The sequence below is a fragment of the Haliotis rufescens genome, unplaced genomic scaffold, assembly GCF_023055435.1.
Source record: "Haliotis rufescens isolate VD_foot unplaced genomic scaffold, xgHalRufe1.0.p SCAF_5, whole genome shotgun sequence".
Lineage (NCBI taxonomy): Eukaryota > Metazoa > Mollusca > Gastropoda > Lepetellida > Haliotidae > Haliotis > Haliotis rufescens.
In genome coordinates, this window is record NW_025964223.1 from 61,983,698 (window position 1) to 62,000,537 (window position 16,840).

Consider the following 16,840-nt stretch of genomic DNA (forward strand, 5'->3'; position numbering starts at 1 on the left):
GACACAAAGGTGTTGAGTCAAGTGGATGATAACTTTTGCTATACAAAATTTCAAAATGCTTTGGACCCATGTTCAGGGGGTGAACTTCAATATGTTGGGCAAGACTGGCATACTAGAGACACAAAGGTGTTGAGTCAAGTGGATGATAACTTTTGCTATACCAAATTTCAAAACGCTTTGGACCCATGTTCAGGGCTTGAACTTCAATATGTTGGGCAAGACTGACATACCAGAAACACAAAGGTGTTGAGTAAAGTGGATGATAACTTTATGGTCCCTATATCAGGCCCCATTCCACAAAGCGATGTTAGCACTGGTACTGTCATATATCTTTGTTAAGGTACAGTAATTGTCTCAGTCTTCATGGAACAATGGAATCACCATTCCTCAAAGCGAGTTTAGCATGAAGATTGTCATCTGTAGCTCTTAGAGTATGCAGTTGCTAAGATCGCTTTATGGAACAGGGTCCTTTGAGATCCCACACAGTTCCAAAATAGTACCAACCTCTTCTTGCCTGCTGCCGAGGATCGCCCTGTTGTAGTTGCCTGGTCGACCAGTTAATCTGAAAAACAAGATTGCAGGAATCTAGAGTCTACATATGATTCCAGGGAATCGTGATAAAGACACAAGGTTTTGCATCTGAAAAATGACATCAAGTCTTGTGCGAGTAAACCAATGTCCAATGTCCAAGTTTTATTCACGTTATCAGAGTAAATAAAACACTGACTAAAAGCTGGTCTCAAAAGTGGATTTCATCTACATATATAAGATTGGGTCAAATTGAAGGTCCCAACAAGTTATTAAAGTAAATAGAAGTGACAAAACCCTTTCCATAATCATAGGAAATCTCTGCCAAAAGCAGAGCAGGTTGTACGATATACCAAGACCATGTGTTTATGAATCACTATCAAGTAGTGATGATACCAGGAGAGCATATCCTGCCCCACACCTAAAGAACTCAAACCTCAGTTAATACAAGGGGTGGTGGGGTAGCCTCTCGTCACGCCAAAGACCCGGATTTGGTACATTGTGAAGCCCATTCCTGGTGGGCCCCGCCATGATATTGCTGGAATATTGCTTAAAGCAGAGTAATACCATACTCACTCTCTCAGTTAATACAATCCCACTGTACATCAATACTGCCTCAATTTGGTAGCAATTACAAGATCTTGACCAATATGTAAGAAAAGACACCAGACCTTAGAATTATAGTCAGTCTTTAATTCCTAAGTGCCAAGTACCAATCCCAGCAGCCCAGTGCATATCTTCTCCTACAGGAGATGATGGGGCATTTTTCTACCAAGAGACTTCAGTACTACAAGTTCCATAAAAGTCTCAATATCGATGCAGCATACATCAGTGAGTAACTGTGTCTTCAATTATATGATGGCGTGTCAGCTTTCTGTGTAACAAAGTGATGCAGGTTTTAGATAATGTTTGTTGAAACCAATATGCATATGGGATTCAAACCCACAATTGCAGGATCATAACGTGCCTAAGAGATGCAAATCTACAAATCCAGTTTGGGCACCTTTGATGACTGGGTCAAATCTACCCCCAAAGTTCACTAAGAATGAATAAAAGCAGCAAAAAATATTTCCATAATCATAAGAAATCTCCAATGTACGATTCCGACTATATCATAAATGTGCTTATGAATCACTATCAAATTGGGATTGTACCAGGTGTTTGCGAATAGATGAGCGAAGAAATGACTGCTGGCTTTGTGTTACTTACTTTCCCTTGAAGAAGGCAATGTAGAAGAGCGAGGCGTAGTGGTTGACGAACTGGAACAGGAACATCTTGAGGGTGAAGCTGTCTTCCCACTCTGTCTGTGTGCGGTGGGTTTCTGTCAACATAGCCCAGCATTACAAACATGCTGAACACGTCCAGGGATGCAACATAACCTGACACATTCACTAACAAACAGTGATAACACATTGCCATGTGGCAGTGGAGAGAGTGTGATTAGAGTTGCCTCCTTTGGTTGTTGACAAACATGACAGTCGAGATGGGACAGTTTCTAGAAGGCTGGCTGATCCTACATAAGATTTGTTTGTTTGTTTGTCGTTTAACGCCACACTCAGCAATATTACAGCTTTATGACGGCAGTCTGTAAATAATCGAGTCAGGGACAGACAATCCAGTGACTGACATCATGAGCATTGATCCACAAAATTGGGATATGATGACATGCATCAACCAAGTCAGCAAGTCTGACCACTCGATCCCGTTAGTGGCCTCTTACGACAAGTATAGTCACCTTTTACTTTATAAGAGTGACATGAGGATGATTCAAAGCCTTCTACCTATGACTTATCGACTTGCCAAGTACGGGTTGGATACCTAGTTGTAAACACCGAATTCTTGCCTGCTTCCAACAATACTATTCAAGAACTGAGCATGTGCTTCTTTCAAGACATTTGACAGTGGCAAATTCTTGGCACTCTTGAGTGCACTGACACGTTAAAGGACCTGTTACTCATTGCTGCTGCCACATACTTGTGATCGGGAACCAAAAAGTGTGTTTCAATACACTCTTAATTTTTAATTGACCTTGTGTAGTAATTTCCTTATTTCAGAATTTAGTTCTCTGTAAACTGATTTCTGGATTATCCTTTGCATTACAATTTGGAGATCACATCGTTACAGTTTTAGTGACCCTTGCCATACAGTTAACATTAGACAAAGTGACTCTAGAAAGATAATGTCAATTTGCATCCCTGACTTCAAGGCTTCACGGTTGAGAAATACAAATAATTTCTGTATATCTAAACGATATACATATACAGTTTAGCCCCCACTCTATCAAGGTGCATACTCCAATGAACTCACACAAAGTGACAGAAGCTTTTGACAAAGTTCATACAATGTGGCCCTTATTCTATTAAAAGTTCACACTCCATTCAACTCACACAAAGTGAAAGTCCATTCTTAAAAAAACTCACAAAAACATGTTATAAACTTAAACTCACCAAAATATGTAATAAACTTACTCAAAACAAGTTATAAACTAAATCAAATTATGTTATTAACTCACCCAAACATATTTTTAACTCACCAAAATATGTAATAAACTCAATCAAAATATGTCACAAACTTAATCAAAATATGCTATAAACTCTATTAATATCCATTATAAACTCAATCAAAATTTATTGTAACTCACCAAAATTTGTTAACACCTCAGCAATGATCAAGTAGACCTGCAACAAAGGATGAAGAGCATGACGTCCTTGTATGCAGCCTTGTGAGCATGTCACCCATTCCTTAGGTAGATGTATTGTGTTCAAGCGGGCAAAAAAATGCTTTTTTTGTGTTTCCATGACATGGACGAATCTAACATACAAATTCTATAATATCAGTCGTAATTTGTATCATAACACAAAATCCTATAAGTGGCTGACAAAGAATCATTTTACTTCCTAATAGCACTGTGACAGTTTACTCATCTGGGACCACTTGCACAAAGTGATCTTAGCGCTAAGATGATCGTAACTCCCATTCTTTAACATAGGCTTACAATAGTTGTAGCACTAAGATCACTTTGTGCAAGTGGGCCCTGGTAGCTTTGGAGGTCTATTATATATTCATATATAACAAAATTACCTGTAAATCATGTACAGAACAGCACATTTACGTTCCCCGACACATTTCTTTCTTATCAACAGGGAGGATGCCACTGGCGGTTTGTTTTTTCATGTGAGTTTATGTCAAAATTGTAAGCATCCCACAAACCATATGCTGGGATCACTGCAATCAATGACACCTACCCTGCCCAGCACGATGATGATGACGAGGTTGATGCAAGCTGCTGTTGCTGATGTGATGGTAGAAGCTCGCTGACTGATCTCCTCCTGGTTTGCCCCATACAAGAGCGCAGACACCGTGATACGGTAGACGATGACACCAAACACTGCCGCCACTACCACACACAACTGTCAACAGAAGAATAGAAGCAAAATCAATCAGTGTGAAAAGAAAAATATTCAAAATACAAATGTTATTTCAAATGCAACAACTTGAATGTTCAGTGACTATTGCCCCAATTCCATGATGAATATTCCCAACCCTACCTTCATTTACTTCACGCCCCGGAGAGTGGAAGGTCCGGGGTTTGATCCCTGACCGCATCATACCCAAAGATGGAACTTGTTGTTACCCTGTCTGGCGCTCAGGATTAAGGGGCTCAAACAAGGACTGGTTGGCTCGGAGTCAGTATACTTTGTCTGAGTGGGGTATTCATGTTTAACTGCGGCATGGTATCTTAGTGAGCTAGCACTATAAATCAACATCAGTCCGGACTAGTACAAGCAGCTACACACATACATACACGTGCATGCACGTCGCTATATAAGTCCAATAAACCCCATTTCACCTCACCTCATTTACTCCAATCCAAAGGCTAAAAGGTCTCAGACACAGTATACTGACTACAAACGAACCAGTCCAGTTTTGGATCCCATCACCTCCAAGTGGGGTAACAACAAGAACCATCTTTTAATGTCTTTTCGTATGTTACAGCCGGGGATCAAACCACCTGTCTCCAAGCAGATGCTCTAGATACGCCACCAAGGTGGTAGATTGTCAGGAATTCAAATTGCGGGACAATTGTGATGAAACATACATACCATGAAAAGGACGACCCAGAGAGAAGACAAGTAACGACACAACCGGCTGCCCAAGGACAGGTACGGCTCCTCGACCTGGAACACAACAACACGTGTCAATCATCTTCCTCGTTTTACAACAGCCAATCATATGATCATTTGCCTACAATGTTAATTTTACAATATGCAATGCAAACACTTGAAATGCATGACGTTTCACTTCTAAGTTAACAGATATATTTTATAGATCCATATATCTATTATTTGAGTATGTCCAGCTTCATTTTAAAACGAGGGCCCTATTTTTTTGGACAAATATGGAAATCACATGGCATAGATAGAATCTTCCAGGGCAATATGTTGTGTACTTTACTACAAATAGACATTCTGACACGGAGTTGACACACATGGCTCCATATTTACATAATATAACACATAACAAATAACTGATTAGCATATATTGAAATACTGAACACCTGGTACTGGCAAATAAATGTGTCATGATTATCACAATATATTTCAACATCTTATCCGCTGATAATTTGTGTTGTCAACATCCTATAGAAAAGTATCCTCACTTCACATTCCAATACACAGATCAAACTGACTGTCTGACAGTGATGCACTAGGCTGCTGCTTTCTCCACAAACTCAACACTGATGAACAAAATCATTGGCATCAACAACCTCTGAATGTTTGGCCATCTTACAGATTCCTTTAATTGTTCAAATGTCAGCTCTTAGCTTTTCAAAACATTTGTCCATATTTAAAGCGAAACTTTGTTCTAACTCTGACATACTGCCGAAGATGAGGTCATTGTCATCGGACAATCAGTAGAAGATTTCATGATCGATTCAATGCTTGGAAACTGAAGCTAGCAGATCACTGAAATTACTTTCTATGTCTAATTTCAATATTTTGTTCATCTGGAAGTTTGACTAAGTCTATATGCTATTCCTGTGGTCGAAAGATATCTGATTAACTGTGTAAATAAGAACTGAAATTTGAAGTCTATTTTTGGTGCTTTAAACTATTCTTTGAATACAGGACCCTAGTGCATCACTGTAGCTCTACTGCTATGCATAAAAATATGAGTGGCAATGTATGACTGAGGCACAGAAGCAACAAATAAATATCAATGCATTTATAAAAAAAAAAATTCATGAAGAAATCTACAACTGTGATAGCAAATAGATTCAGGATAATCAGTAAATAATGATTACCAATCAGTCAGAACACTGACGTTTCTCCATGTAATTACTTAAATGTTGAACTGTAAGTGTTTGTAAATATTTGAATACCACATAAACATGAACTATCAGAACTATGAAATTGAACGCAGAAATCAACAACTTTAAATCTTGAAATTATCAGTCATGATGAGACATCCAGTATGATATGACTTGGAGTATGCAGTGATACACATCCATGCTCTTACAAGACTGGCCAGGCATCGGGATGGGAGGTTGCCAATACTAGAGTCAGTGAGAGAAGACAACAAAGGCCAAGTAAACCAATGATCGATGGCAACAGCAGCCATCCATGCCATTGGGTGAGTGGGTGAGATGGGTTTAACGGTATTTCAGTTGCAATAGGGCGTGTAAGCTTGGTGTGGATGCAGGTCCTTGGTGTGTAGCAATTTGGTGAAACCCATGAGCATGTTGCAGACAAACCTAGAACCATCATCAAGCCCGATCTGGCATTAAGCCTACGATCAGAGATTTCTGGCAAGCCTTGGGGTGCATTTCTGAAGAGGGAATTGCTGCACCTTAGACGAACGACTGGGACAATCGACTAAATCGTCGAGGCCCGACCACCCCATACCACGTCAGCGGACTCTGACAAAGGTCAAATGACCAAAAGGTCAAAGCCTATTACTACAATTCCTGAAAGAAAGTGTGGCTGGTGTTTAAGCATGGCAATGCTGGGAAATCATGCAAGGTCTTAGCCACAGCCATGATAAGTTCAGTGAGTGCAAGTGTCATGCACACCCAACCGAAACAATTGCATGGTGACAAGACAGAGGGGTAGCTTATCTATAATGGTTCTCAAGTTGTATTTGAAAATTGAGTACGTTACCACTGAAATGGGTCCAAAACAATAGAGAAGCTATATATACATTTTGATAACAACATTAATAAAGGTTATCATGTGAGCGTGATTTGGATGGCAAATATCCTGTATAGGGAATAAACATTGTATTTAGCAATTCTTGGCAAGCACAAGAGTGACAAACTCTTTTACATGTAATGACATTCTTAAATTCTATCATCATTTTTTTTCTATCATAAATATAAGCAAAATACACATTACACATAATTTTCAATATCGGTGATCGCCTTCACTGCAATCCTTCGGTCTACCAGCTAGAGTCAAAGGGAAGTTACTCTGTCATGTATGTTTAGAGTGCCTGGCATGTCATAACATTACAAAATGCAGTCAGATGTCCAACATGGCCATAAAATGAAACAGGGAAAAATATTTCAGCCAAATCCAAATGTATTTAATTAGGGAAACGAGCCAAAGTCACAGAGGTCAACAAGCACAGATAGAAAAACTATCTCACTAGCATCCTCGTTAAATTGCTTCGCAATATGAATCTGTTAACCTACACTTGTAAAGGCTTCAGTTACAACCACTAGCTGTTAGACACTGATTTTGGGGGACAAATTGGTGAAATGTTCAAAATATCATAATGATTCCACAAAAACCATAATTGTTGGCATCTCATTTAAATTAAAAAAACAGTCGTAATTAGTGTGAATATTTGATGCCATTGAATTCGTATCCTATTGAGGTTACAGATGACCAAAAAATGAAAAAAACACCAAGTGACTGTGAACAAATCGGAAGTCAGTGAGAACTGGGTTAAATTTCTTTTAGTAGAGTTCAAGGACACCGATAATGGGCTTCACACGTTATACCCATGTTGGGGATAAAACACAAGTATTCAGTGAGACGAGCTAACACAAATTGGTCACCCTGTTGCCTTTGAGTGAACGAGTGTGAGTGAGTTGGCTTTAATGTCGCTTTTAACAGTATTCCAGTTATATCGCGGCGTGTCAGCTTAATGTGGGACGAAAGCCCGAAGTGATACAGGTCTCAGACGTTTACCAGTTCGGTGAAACCCACGAGCACGGGTATGGTGCTGACAAACCTAGAAACATAACTGGGGCGAACCAGGATTCGAACCCACAATCATAGGTTTCTGGCATGCCCAAGGGACGCAACTCTGCACAGCGAATCGCGGCGACTTAGACGACTGGGCCACCCGTGCCCCCTTTGAGTGAATGAAGATAGTCACGTAAGTGAAATAAAGAAATAAGTGAGACATTGCTATAATTCAGCTTATGGGCCTGGCAGTCCCCTTACCAAGCATTAATATCAGCACACTCTTCCTGTATTTCAGTCAAGATCCTTCAAAGTCAAGATTCATCCAAATCTCACAGTCAACCAGAACATGCTGGGATGTCATACGTCATATGTAGCACTGTCAGTGTTATGTCAGCTATATATATTCACTGACAAAAGAAACTCGAATACCATAAATGTTTTCTAATTTATCAGTAATTACTCATATTAAAGAGATATTTGATTGGTTTGATGCACAAACAAACATACTGGTACGTTGTATGAACCAAGCTCACCACGTGGTAACACTTGACTGATTTTCAGAGTTGTCATTGATTGGTAGACATTGAAAACATCTCTTCTTAACATGCATACTTCTTTGTCCAAGTCAGCAAGAAAAAGTCAACATTATCCGAAATAGTTACAGTCAATTTCAGTCATTGTTCAGCTATGTGTCTATGACTTTCCAGAAGTTGGTGTACACATATTTATTTCATTAGGTCAGAGGTCAGAGGTCAGAAGGTCCTTATTTATATTTTTATTTTTTTTGTTGCAAAGCAGAAATCAACATCCAAGTGGGGAAGATTTGCTTACTAAATTTATTAAAATATTGTCAATTACAGACTGATCTGCATACACACCCACACTTAATGATTGAATTACCAAGAGCATCGTTTGTTAGAACCCTTTTATCATGTATCAATTGGTATCAGTTTCAATCTAGCAGTTCCATAAACTGGAACTAGTCTGAGAGTTTCAACCCAACGGTTAAAGTACCCATCACACAAGCAGAAAATACTAAATTTGGAAAAAAATGCTGATAAAAATTAGGTATTTCCATTGTTTATTGGAGTTATTTGTTTCATAAAAAGACCAAAGGAATCCACAAAAAAAGGAATGGGAGCCAATATTATCTGTTCATTGTTCATTCAATCCATCCTACATAATAAATGGCACATCTCTAAAAAAAGGCTCCCACAGTTAGATGAAACGAATGATTTTAGCATGCTGCCACACCATTCTGAAATTTTCCAAGAAAGAAACAACATGCTTTATCTGTGGAAGTATCCACTGATACCTTGCTGACTTTGTTCCTATAAACCTGGATAAAGTAAATAAATAACATAAAACCAATCCTGAACCACATCTGAATGAGTGAGTGAGTGAGTTGGGTTGAACGCCGCTTAACGCAGAACAGTATTCCAGTCATAACACAATTAACGTGTCAGAATAATTTCAGAGGAAAGCCCGAAGTGATGCAGGTCTCAGATGTTTACCACTTTGGTGAAACCCACGAGCACGGGTATGGTGAACCTAGAAAAATAATTAGGGTGAACCGGTATTCAAACCCACAATGACAGGTTTCTGGCAGGCCCAAGGGACACAAATGACCTTGATACCCTTCTCTTATACCATGTGCAGTCTCTATATGGTAGAACATGTAGGACTGTCACTGTTCCAACAACCATAACCATGACAACCAGACTATTATCAGAATCTCCAATTTCTGTTGACATTTGATGTAATCACCAGCTTTTCATCTAGGTTCGCCTCACTTTAAAACTCTGTAATCAGCAACAATTCCACTCTTACACAATTCAACTTACAAGATTGTTTAAGAATGGCAATATGATACAATCAAACTACAACTAAAATACTAAGATTATTCCCACCAAAATTAATTTTCAAACAAAATAGATCAAAATCTAATTAATAATTTCTTGTTGTCCAACAGCTGAAGCAATTATCATACAAAACGTCACAACGGAAAGGGAACACAATGCTTTAATATAATGGTCATGTTTATTTTCAGAAGCCCTCGGTTTGTGTGTTGTTGGTGGAACAGTCCGAGGGCTTCTGCAAATGATACTACCCTGAAAAAAGCGGTTGTGTTATTAAAGCAAAAATGGATAGCATACGTCTCAACTCAATAAAGTCAAACAAGAATGTTTGTTTGTAATCTGTTATTCGAACAAAGAACATAACAGAGGTCAGTGCAACTCTGGCCCGGGACCATGTCATTGACTCATTACATTATAATAAGTTTGAACGTGGTCTTCGGATTTTGCAATATCGGTAAAGGGAGACAATTTTGTATGCTATTGAAAACGTCACTTGTTCGCAGTTTGCTGGATAGAAATATTGCAACAATATTGCAATGATTGACAGTGTGATGATTGACAGTGCAATGATTAAAGTTCAGAGTATCAGTTTACTGCCTACACATAGCACTTCGACTTCTGTGATATGTCGATATCTAATCTGTCTTTGATTTCTTCTAAAAATATGCACGGAACATTCTCGACCAACGTATTAGTTGAATCGTGAAGTGCCAGCTCAATCACACGAGTCTACAGAACCGGTCCGATACAGTCAGACATTATGTTTGATTACTTTATATGCAAATCAGCAATGACATCATAGGCCACTTTATAATTCCATCCATTTTAGCTACAATATCTGGATAATCAAACACTTCATCACACAACACAGGGAGGAACACACACACACACGTTGATACAAAATTATCAAAATCAAAAATACATGTCTAGTATTGTGCCATTAGCAGTTTTATATCTAATATAACAAAAAACAACTAGCATGTTATTCAAGCATTAAACTATCCTATTTACATATTAACACGTTATCATTAATGAGAATGTGACACAAAATGAATATAAAAAGTCTTGTTTTGTAAATTTGAGTTACATAAACTTTGAATTTAAATATTCTTTTAATTTCATTCTACTAAATACAGAACCAAGAACCAGAAAGCAGATCTAGCATTTTATATTTATATGGTGGCATAAAGCGTCATGCAATCGCTACTTGATACCGCACATGTGCAATATGCGCAAGTATGGAAGTCATTAGCATCCAACTTATTCATAACACCAGGGACCCACTTGCACAAAACGATCTTAGGGCTAAGACTATCGTAAGCCTATGTTAAAGTACCGTATTCGACGTAATAAGCGCCCAGGGCGCTCTCGAAATTAGAAATAGGTGGCTCTTATTAGAATATTATTTTGGTGAAAAAAACAGAGTTGAAAGATAAATCTTGTGGTTTATGCTGACAGATTGAAGTGTTTATGTACGACAGATATATTTTTCCAGAATTTAATTGCCCATAATTAAGGGTGCATATAACACACGAGTGTGTATTATACGCGAATAAATAAATCTTGTGAACATTGATCAATCGGAAGGGGTGCTAATTGGGATTGTTCACTAGCCAATAAATTAGCAAATGTCGCCATGGGCGCTTATTAGAGCGGGGCCCTTATTAGGTCGAATACGGTAGTTAAAGGAGTTAAGATCATCTTAGAGCTAAGATCAATTTGTGCAAGTGGGCCCAGATGCTTTTTTGAAGGAAATGAGACAACAGAAACAGTCAACTCTGAATCCTCATTGGTGAAATCTTAACAAGCATTATTCACATTGTGAAAGGTGAATGAAACGCTTAGCGATTGCTTGGATTTAGGATGGCAATGTAGAAGAGTGTGTCTATGTAGGATGGCCATGTACAAGGAAGGTGTGTCAATGCTTTGCTATAATATTGCAATGGATGTGATACTCAGTTCCACAAACCTCCTGAAATAAAATTGAACACATCATGGTTAGCAGACATCAGAATGTAATGCAAAAACTACGAAATTATTCTCGGGAAAAGACAAACTAAGGAAAGAACCATATTGAAAGGGAAGAAAGTCTTTGTGAACCATATTTGCTTCAAGAAAGCGTAATGGGATGACAAGCCTTGAGCATGGTACAAGTTGTGAATAAAGAATCCTAATGTCAGATGAACATTATGATGTTAGGGCTGTAATGATACGTGTCACATCGCTTAGACTCCTGTCTGTAAAATATTATGAAGTCATGAGTGTGTAGTGAATTTTAGAACCAAACCTTGCAGAATAGTTACACTATGTCTGGGGATGACAGTTTGGGGTGAGTGAGTGAGTACGGTTTAACGCCGCTTTTAGCAATATTCCAGCAATATCACGGCGGGGGACACCAGAAATTTTGACAGTTTGAATATTGTTTACAAGAAATCTGCGCAAGATGATTTAACTGCATGTGTCTTATAGAAGTTTATGTGTAAATTGTGGCTTTGCCAGTGTTTGAAATGAAAGGGGGTTCTGGGGGTTTGCTCGTGTAGTAATTCGAATCTGGGAACTCCCAAAATCTTTAACATATATAGGGCTATGGTAGGACCTGTGACTTTCATGCTTAATTTCGAACGCCCTATGAGAATATGAAATCAAACAAATCCAACCTTGCTGATGACTGAATTCATTCAATTAACCTACTGATAACATTTGACTCAGTCCATTTCAAACTCATCATTTCTGCTGTTAACAAAATGTTTGTGTCTATTTTGTCATGGTCGCATGGAGATGAACCACCTGTGTTATCAATTTAGAGGTTTCAAACATAATAGAATGAGGTATCAAACCATTACAGGTATCAAATTCCAATCAAAACCTCTAAATTGAACACACTGCAGGTTTATCTCCTTATGAATACATATCCTAAGGAATATATACTCGTGACAGGATAACTTGGGTCATTCATTACAGCCCTAAATGCCACTGAAGAGTTGCCTGCCCTTGATGTTCAGAAAGGTCAAGGACGAAAGACAAGACACATAGAGGGAATATGACACAAAACCTTTTGGGGTAAAAAATGTAACAAATTCATGTTAAACAAGGGGAGAAGCTTCTACATAAAGTCACATGAAACTGTTGCATTCTTGTAGCACGGGATAGAGCTTCACACACTTGAATGTAAACAAATATTTCCACATACATATGCAGCATTGTTGGGATATAGACAGAGATTAAGCAATCAGAACTATGTGTCAATCAATGAAACAGTCCACAGCTACCTGAACTAAACCACCTAACACAAACCTACCAATCCCAGTGCTGTCTGTAACAAGTTGTTTCAGCCAATCAGAATACGTTTTATACTTCATACAGCCAATAGGGCGAGCTGTGACACTTACCACTGACAATTGGGTAAATAAAATGTGCCATCTTTGAAATCATACCATCAGCATTAGGAAATAAATATAAAAATGCACCAAACAGACTACATTACTATGCTCAACCTCTTTAATTCACTGAAGAACATAAACAAGAAAGGAGTTATGAATTTTGATGTAGTTTTTGTAGACATCGATCTACATGCAATGATCGCAAATCCCAATTTAAAAAACAAATAAACAATGAAAAACAGTTTTCTGAAAAAATCAAACAAACATGAACTTGATTCTGTTCACTTTCAAATGTCAAACAACCATTGTGTTAATAATCCTTCATTGGGAACTTCAAACAAACAATTGATATTAATTCTTCCACAATCTCCCTACATACCTCTGAACTATCAGGGTCTATTTCTTCTGAACTCTAAAATATCATAATGTGTAAAAAGCATGTATTTAACTTCAGATTTAGACTATATGATATTACATACTGCACTTATACATATAAAGACCTCTCTTGATTTACAGTGAAAGAATTCATCATCTAGCACAAGCAACATACTGGAAAGAATAATTACAAATATTCACAAAATCTTTTTATCATAAACATACCTACTTTTGGAACAATAATTAACAAGTACTCACAAAATGGACATGTACATATCATACAGAGAAACCTTACAAAATGTACCCTCAATATTCTGGAAACTTGTGGACACAAGTAGTCAGACGACCTACCTCTGGACAGTTACAAATTGGAGAATATATCACTCTGCTAGGGGTTTATGTAGAATTCCAAACAAAGAACATTTGGCAGGTAAATGGGAAAAAATGCAACATTGTTTAAAACTGGGATTCTTTTAAAGTTCTTACTTTCTTAATTTCAAAAATATTTCACATCAAAAACCCTTCCTCTTGGTGTGACCTGTTATCAGTAAATTGAAAGGCACCTTGACTTAGTCACCAAATAAGTTATCAATGGGTAATGCTTAACTCCCATTTAGGACTTTTTACTGAATTTACTGCAGATTTGGGGTTGCAAAATATAATTCCAGATAAATCCCTGTTGACATGTATACAAAGGGAGAGTACTCTGCATTTTTGGTGTGTGTGGCAATGTCCAAATTAAAGGCATTACACAGTATACCAAAAAAATCAACACTGATATATTCCAAAATATCCTGTATGACACAACCTATTTAGCATTAGCACTGAAATTGTTCTTAAACTGTAAAAAGAAAGACAAAAAAGAATTCATTTATCATTTTGCGCACATACAAATTGGTATCTTTCCTTTCTCCAAAGCTGCACATTCACCAAGTTCTAGATGCTACCATGCACTTGTCTACACAATGCTATGACTACCTACTTGGTGGGGCTTGATGCCATCAACATGATGCTATTAACGGCTATAAACATGCTTTGCGGCAGGTGACCAGGTCATGAGGACACTTACATGATTGATGGGGTTCTTTTTCGTTCTTGTCACCGACGCCTCAAACTCTGGTCGCAATGTTTCCTGAAACATCACAATAACATGCATTTAAGTTAATGCCAGGGTATGAAACTCCCCAAAATTTCAGCCAGACCACAGGACTGGCTAGCTGAAATACTTGCCAGCCCTGACCAAAACCTGCCTGCCCACTATAATCATATGTTTCTCAGGATAAGCTAACGGGGTTTCTTTTTGGTTACATTTTATCATTCATCTTTACATGTGAATTAATGCTTATCATTGGGAAATATTTTGAATATTTTCACATATGAAATATAACCCGACCGTCGGGCAGGGGGATTTGAAAATCTGGCAGCCCGAGTTGAAATCAACCCGTCTCGGACGGTCGGGCAGGCAGGTATTTCGAACACTGTTAATGCAGCATTAGAAATTGGCACTAGTCCTATAGTCCCTGCCAAACTGCCCAATGGTAAAGGTATCATAAGGACTAGTAAAAATTTGCCTTTTGTAAGGGTTTTGCTCTATGTTGGCATTATAAGGACTAGTGGACGAAAACTGTTAGTTTCTAACCCTGGTTAATGTCAAGTTAATGTCTAGACATTGTCACATTCTCAAATGCTCAAATTGCACAAATAAAGCCAAACTTAATGTGGATATTAATTTATGCATGATTGAAACATATGTGTCGTTAAACAATGGCGGTCTATCAGCTGGTGCTTAACCATCAATCTGAAAATAATCGAGTCTGAAGCAGACAAAACTGAAAACATGGGCAACAGTCTACTCCATCTGGTCTATACATGCTGGAGGACCAAGTCATCAAGTCTGACCACCTTGTTACCAAGTAGTTGGTTCTTACAACAAATCTGAGATACCTGGCACAAAAACTGACATGGCAACCCAATGAAAACTAATCACAATCCACGATTACTTCATGTTTCCATCTGCTTTGGTTTGTATAATGCTTATTACTGCACATACCAGCTATATGATGGCTTTCTGTAAAATATTGAGATAGGACAATCCAGTGATTGATATAGTGAGCATTGATCCGTGTTGTCGAGATACGATGACACGCAAGCCACACAGCCTGACCACCTGAGCCATTGTGTTGCCTCGTGTAACCAGCCAAGGTTGCTGGGGACCTTTTCTAACCTGGAATCTCCATGGGGAGGTTACTTCATGTGCAAATGCTGACTGGGAATGTTCTGTTTCCTTGAGGACGGGTGGCCCAGTCGTCTAGGGCGCCACGATTTGCTATGCAGAGTTGCGTCCCTTGGCCACGCCAGAAACCTACGAATATGGGTTTGAATCCTGGTTCGCCCCAATTATGTTTCTAGGTTTGTCAGTACCATACCCTTGCTCATGGGTTTCACTGAAGTTTTAAATGTCTAAGACTTCGGGCTTTCGTCCCACATTAAGCTGACACGCCGTGATATAACTGGAATACTGTTAAAAGCGGCGTTAAACCCAACTCACTCACACTGTTTCTTGTACCGACATATCACCTAAAGATTTAACTGCCTCTGCCTCAGGTCATTGGTTTGATGCCTTTCAGCGTCATACCAAAAGGCATTACAAGATACTTGACCTGGCATTTGGCATTAAGGGGTTAAAACAAGGACTGGTTGGCTCGGAGTCAGTATACTGTGTCTGAGTGGGGTATCCATGTTAACTGCAGCATGGTATCTCAGTGGCTGGCACTATAAAACCAGATTAAGTCTGGACAAGTTCTAACAGTCGCAGATACACACACACACACATCAATGCACGTAGCTATTTCAGTGCCATAATCATGAACACGACACTAAAACCATTTTCACCTAACCTCAATTCTTAATTTCAAACACTGTCAACCAATAAACATTGAAAAGACAAGTAACACTTGAAAGTAAAACTAACCTCCTCTTCAAAATCAGCAACATCCCAATCATATTCAATCTCAGCTTGACGTCGTTTCCACATTTCAGCAAAGAATGTAGCTGGAAGCCAATGATTAAACACATGAGGCATGGTGTCTCACTCAAAAGATTTCCCTCCATGTCACCATACTCAGGACAACATCTTTACCAGTCCAACTACAAGTTCATTGATAACACTCTTCTGATTCGTTAATTTGTTTACTATATCATGGCCAAGTCAATTCTCATTCAGGAGAGGGGCGGTCGGGTAGCCTAGTGGTTAAAGCATTCGCTCTTCACGCCGAAGACCCGGGTTCGATTCCCGACATGGCTACAATGTGTGAAGCCCATTTCTGGTGTCCCCCGCCCTGATATTGCTGGAATATTGCTAAAAGCGGTGTAAAACCATCCTCACTCACTCACTCATTCAGGAGAGTCATATTTTTTTAAAGATTATTTCAAGATCATGACCGAGAAATATTATGTCCTAAGTTTGTTTGTTTCTGTTTTTGTTTATCACTGCACTCAGCAA

The 16,840-nt window shown here is 38.6% G+C and overlaps 1 protein-coding gene across 22 annotated transcripts in view; it reads right to left on the reverse strand.

Annotated features, from left to right (window-relative positions):
• The window catches only part of LOC124143843 (anoctamin-4-like), a 108,089-nt gene that overhangs the window by 11,775 nt on the left and 79,474 nt on the right, over positions 1-16,840 (reverse strand). For 20 of the 22 annotated variants that reach the window (XM_048383584.1, XM_048383582.1, XM_048383583.1 and 17 more), the window contains 8 exons: positions 16,310-16,389; positions 14,408-14,470; positions 9,040-9,063; positions 4,632-4,706; positions 3,774-3,938; positions 3,170-3,206; positions 1,738-1,849; positions 505-562 (listed from right to left, as the gene is read on the reverse strand). In XM_048383584.1, coding sequence (XP_048239541.1) covers positions 505-562; positions 1,738-1,849; positions 3,170-3,206; positions 3,774-3,938; positions 4,632-4,706; positions 9,040-9,063; positions 14,408-14,470; positions 16,310-16,389 — 614 coding nt within the window. The remainder of the gene's footprint in view (positions 1-504; positions 563-1,737; positions 1,850-3,169; positions 3,207-3,773; positions 3,939-4,631; positions 4,707-9,039; positions 9,064-14,407; positions 14,471-16,309; positions 16,390-16,840) is intronic. The other 2 variants (XM_048383588.1, XM_048383574.1) reach the window with 1 other exon arrangement.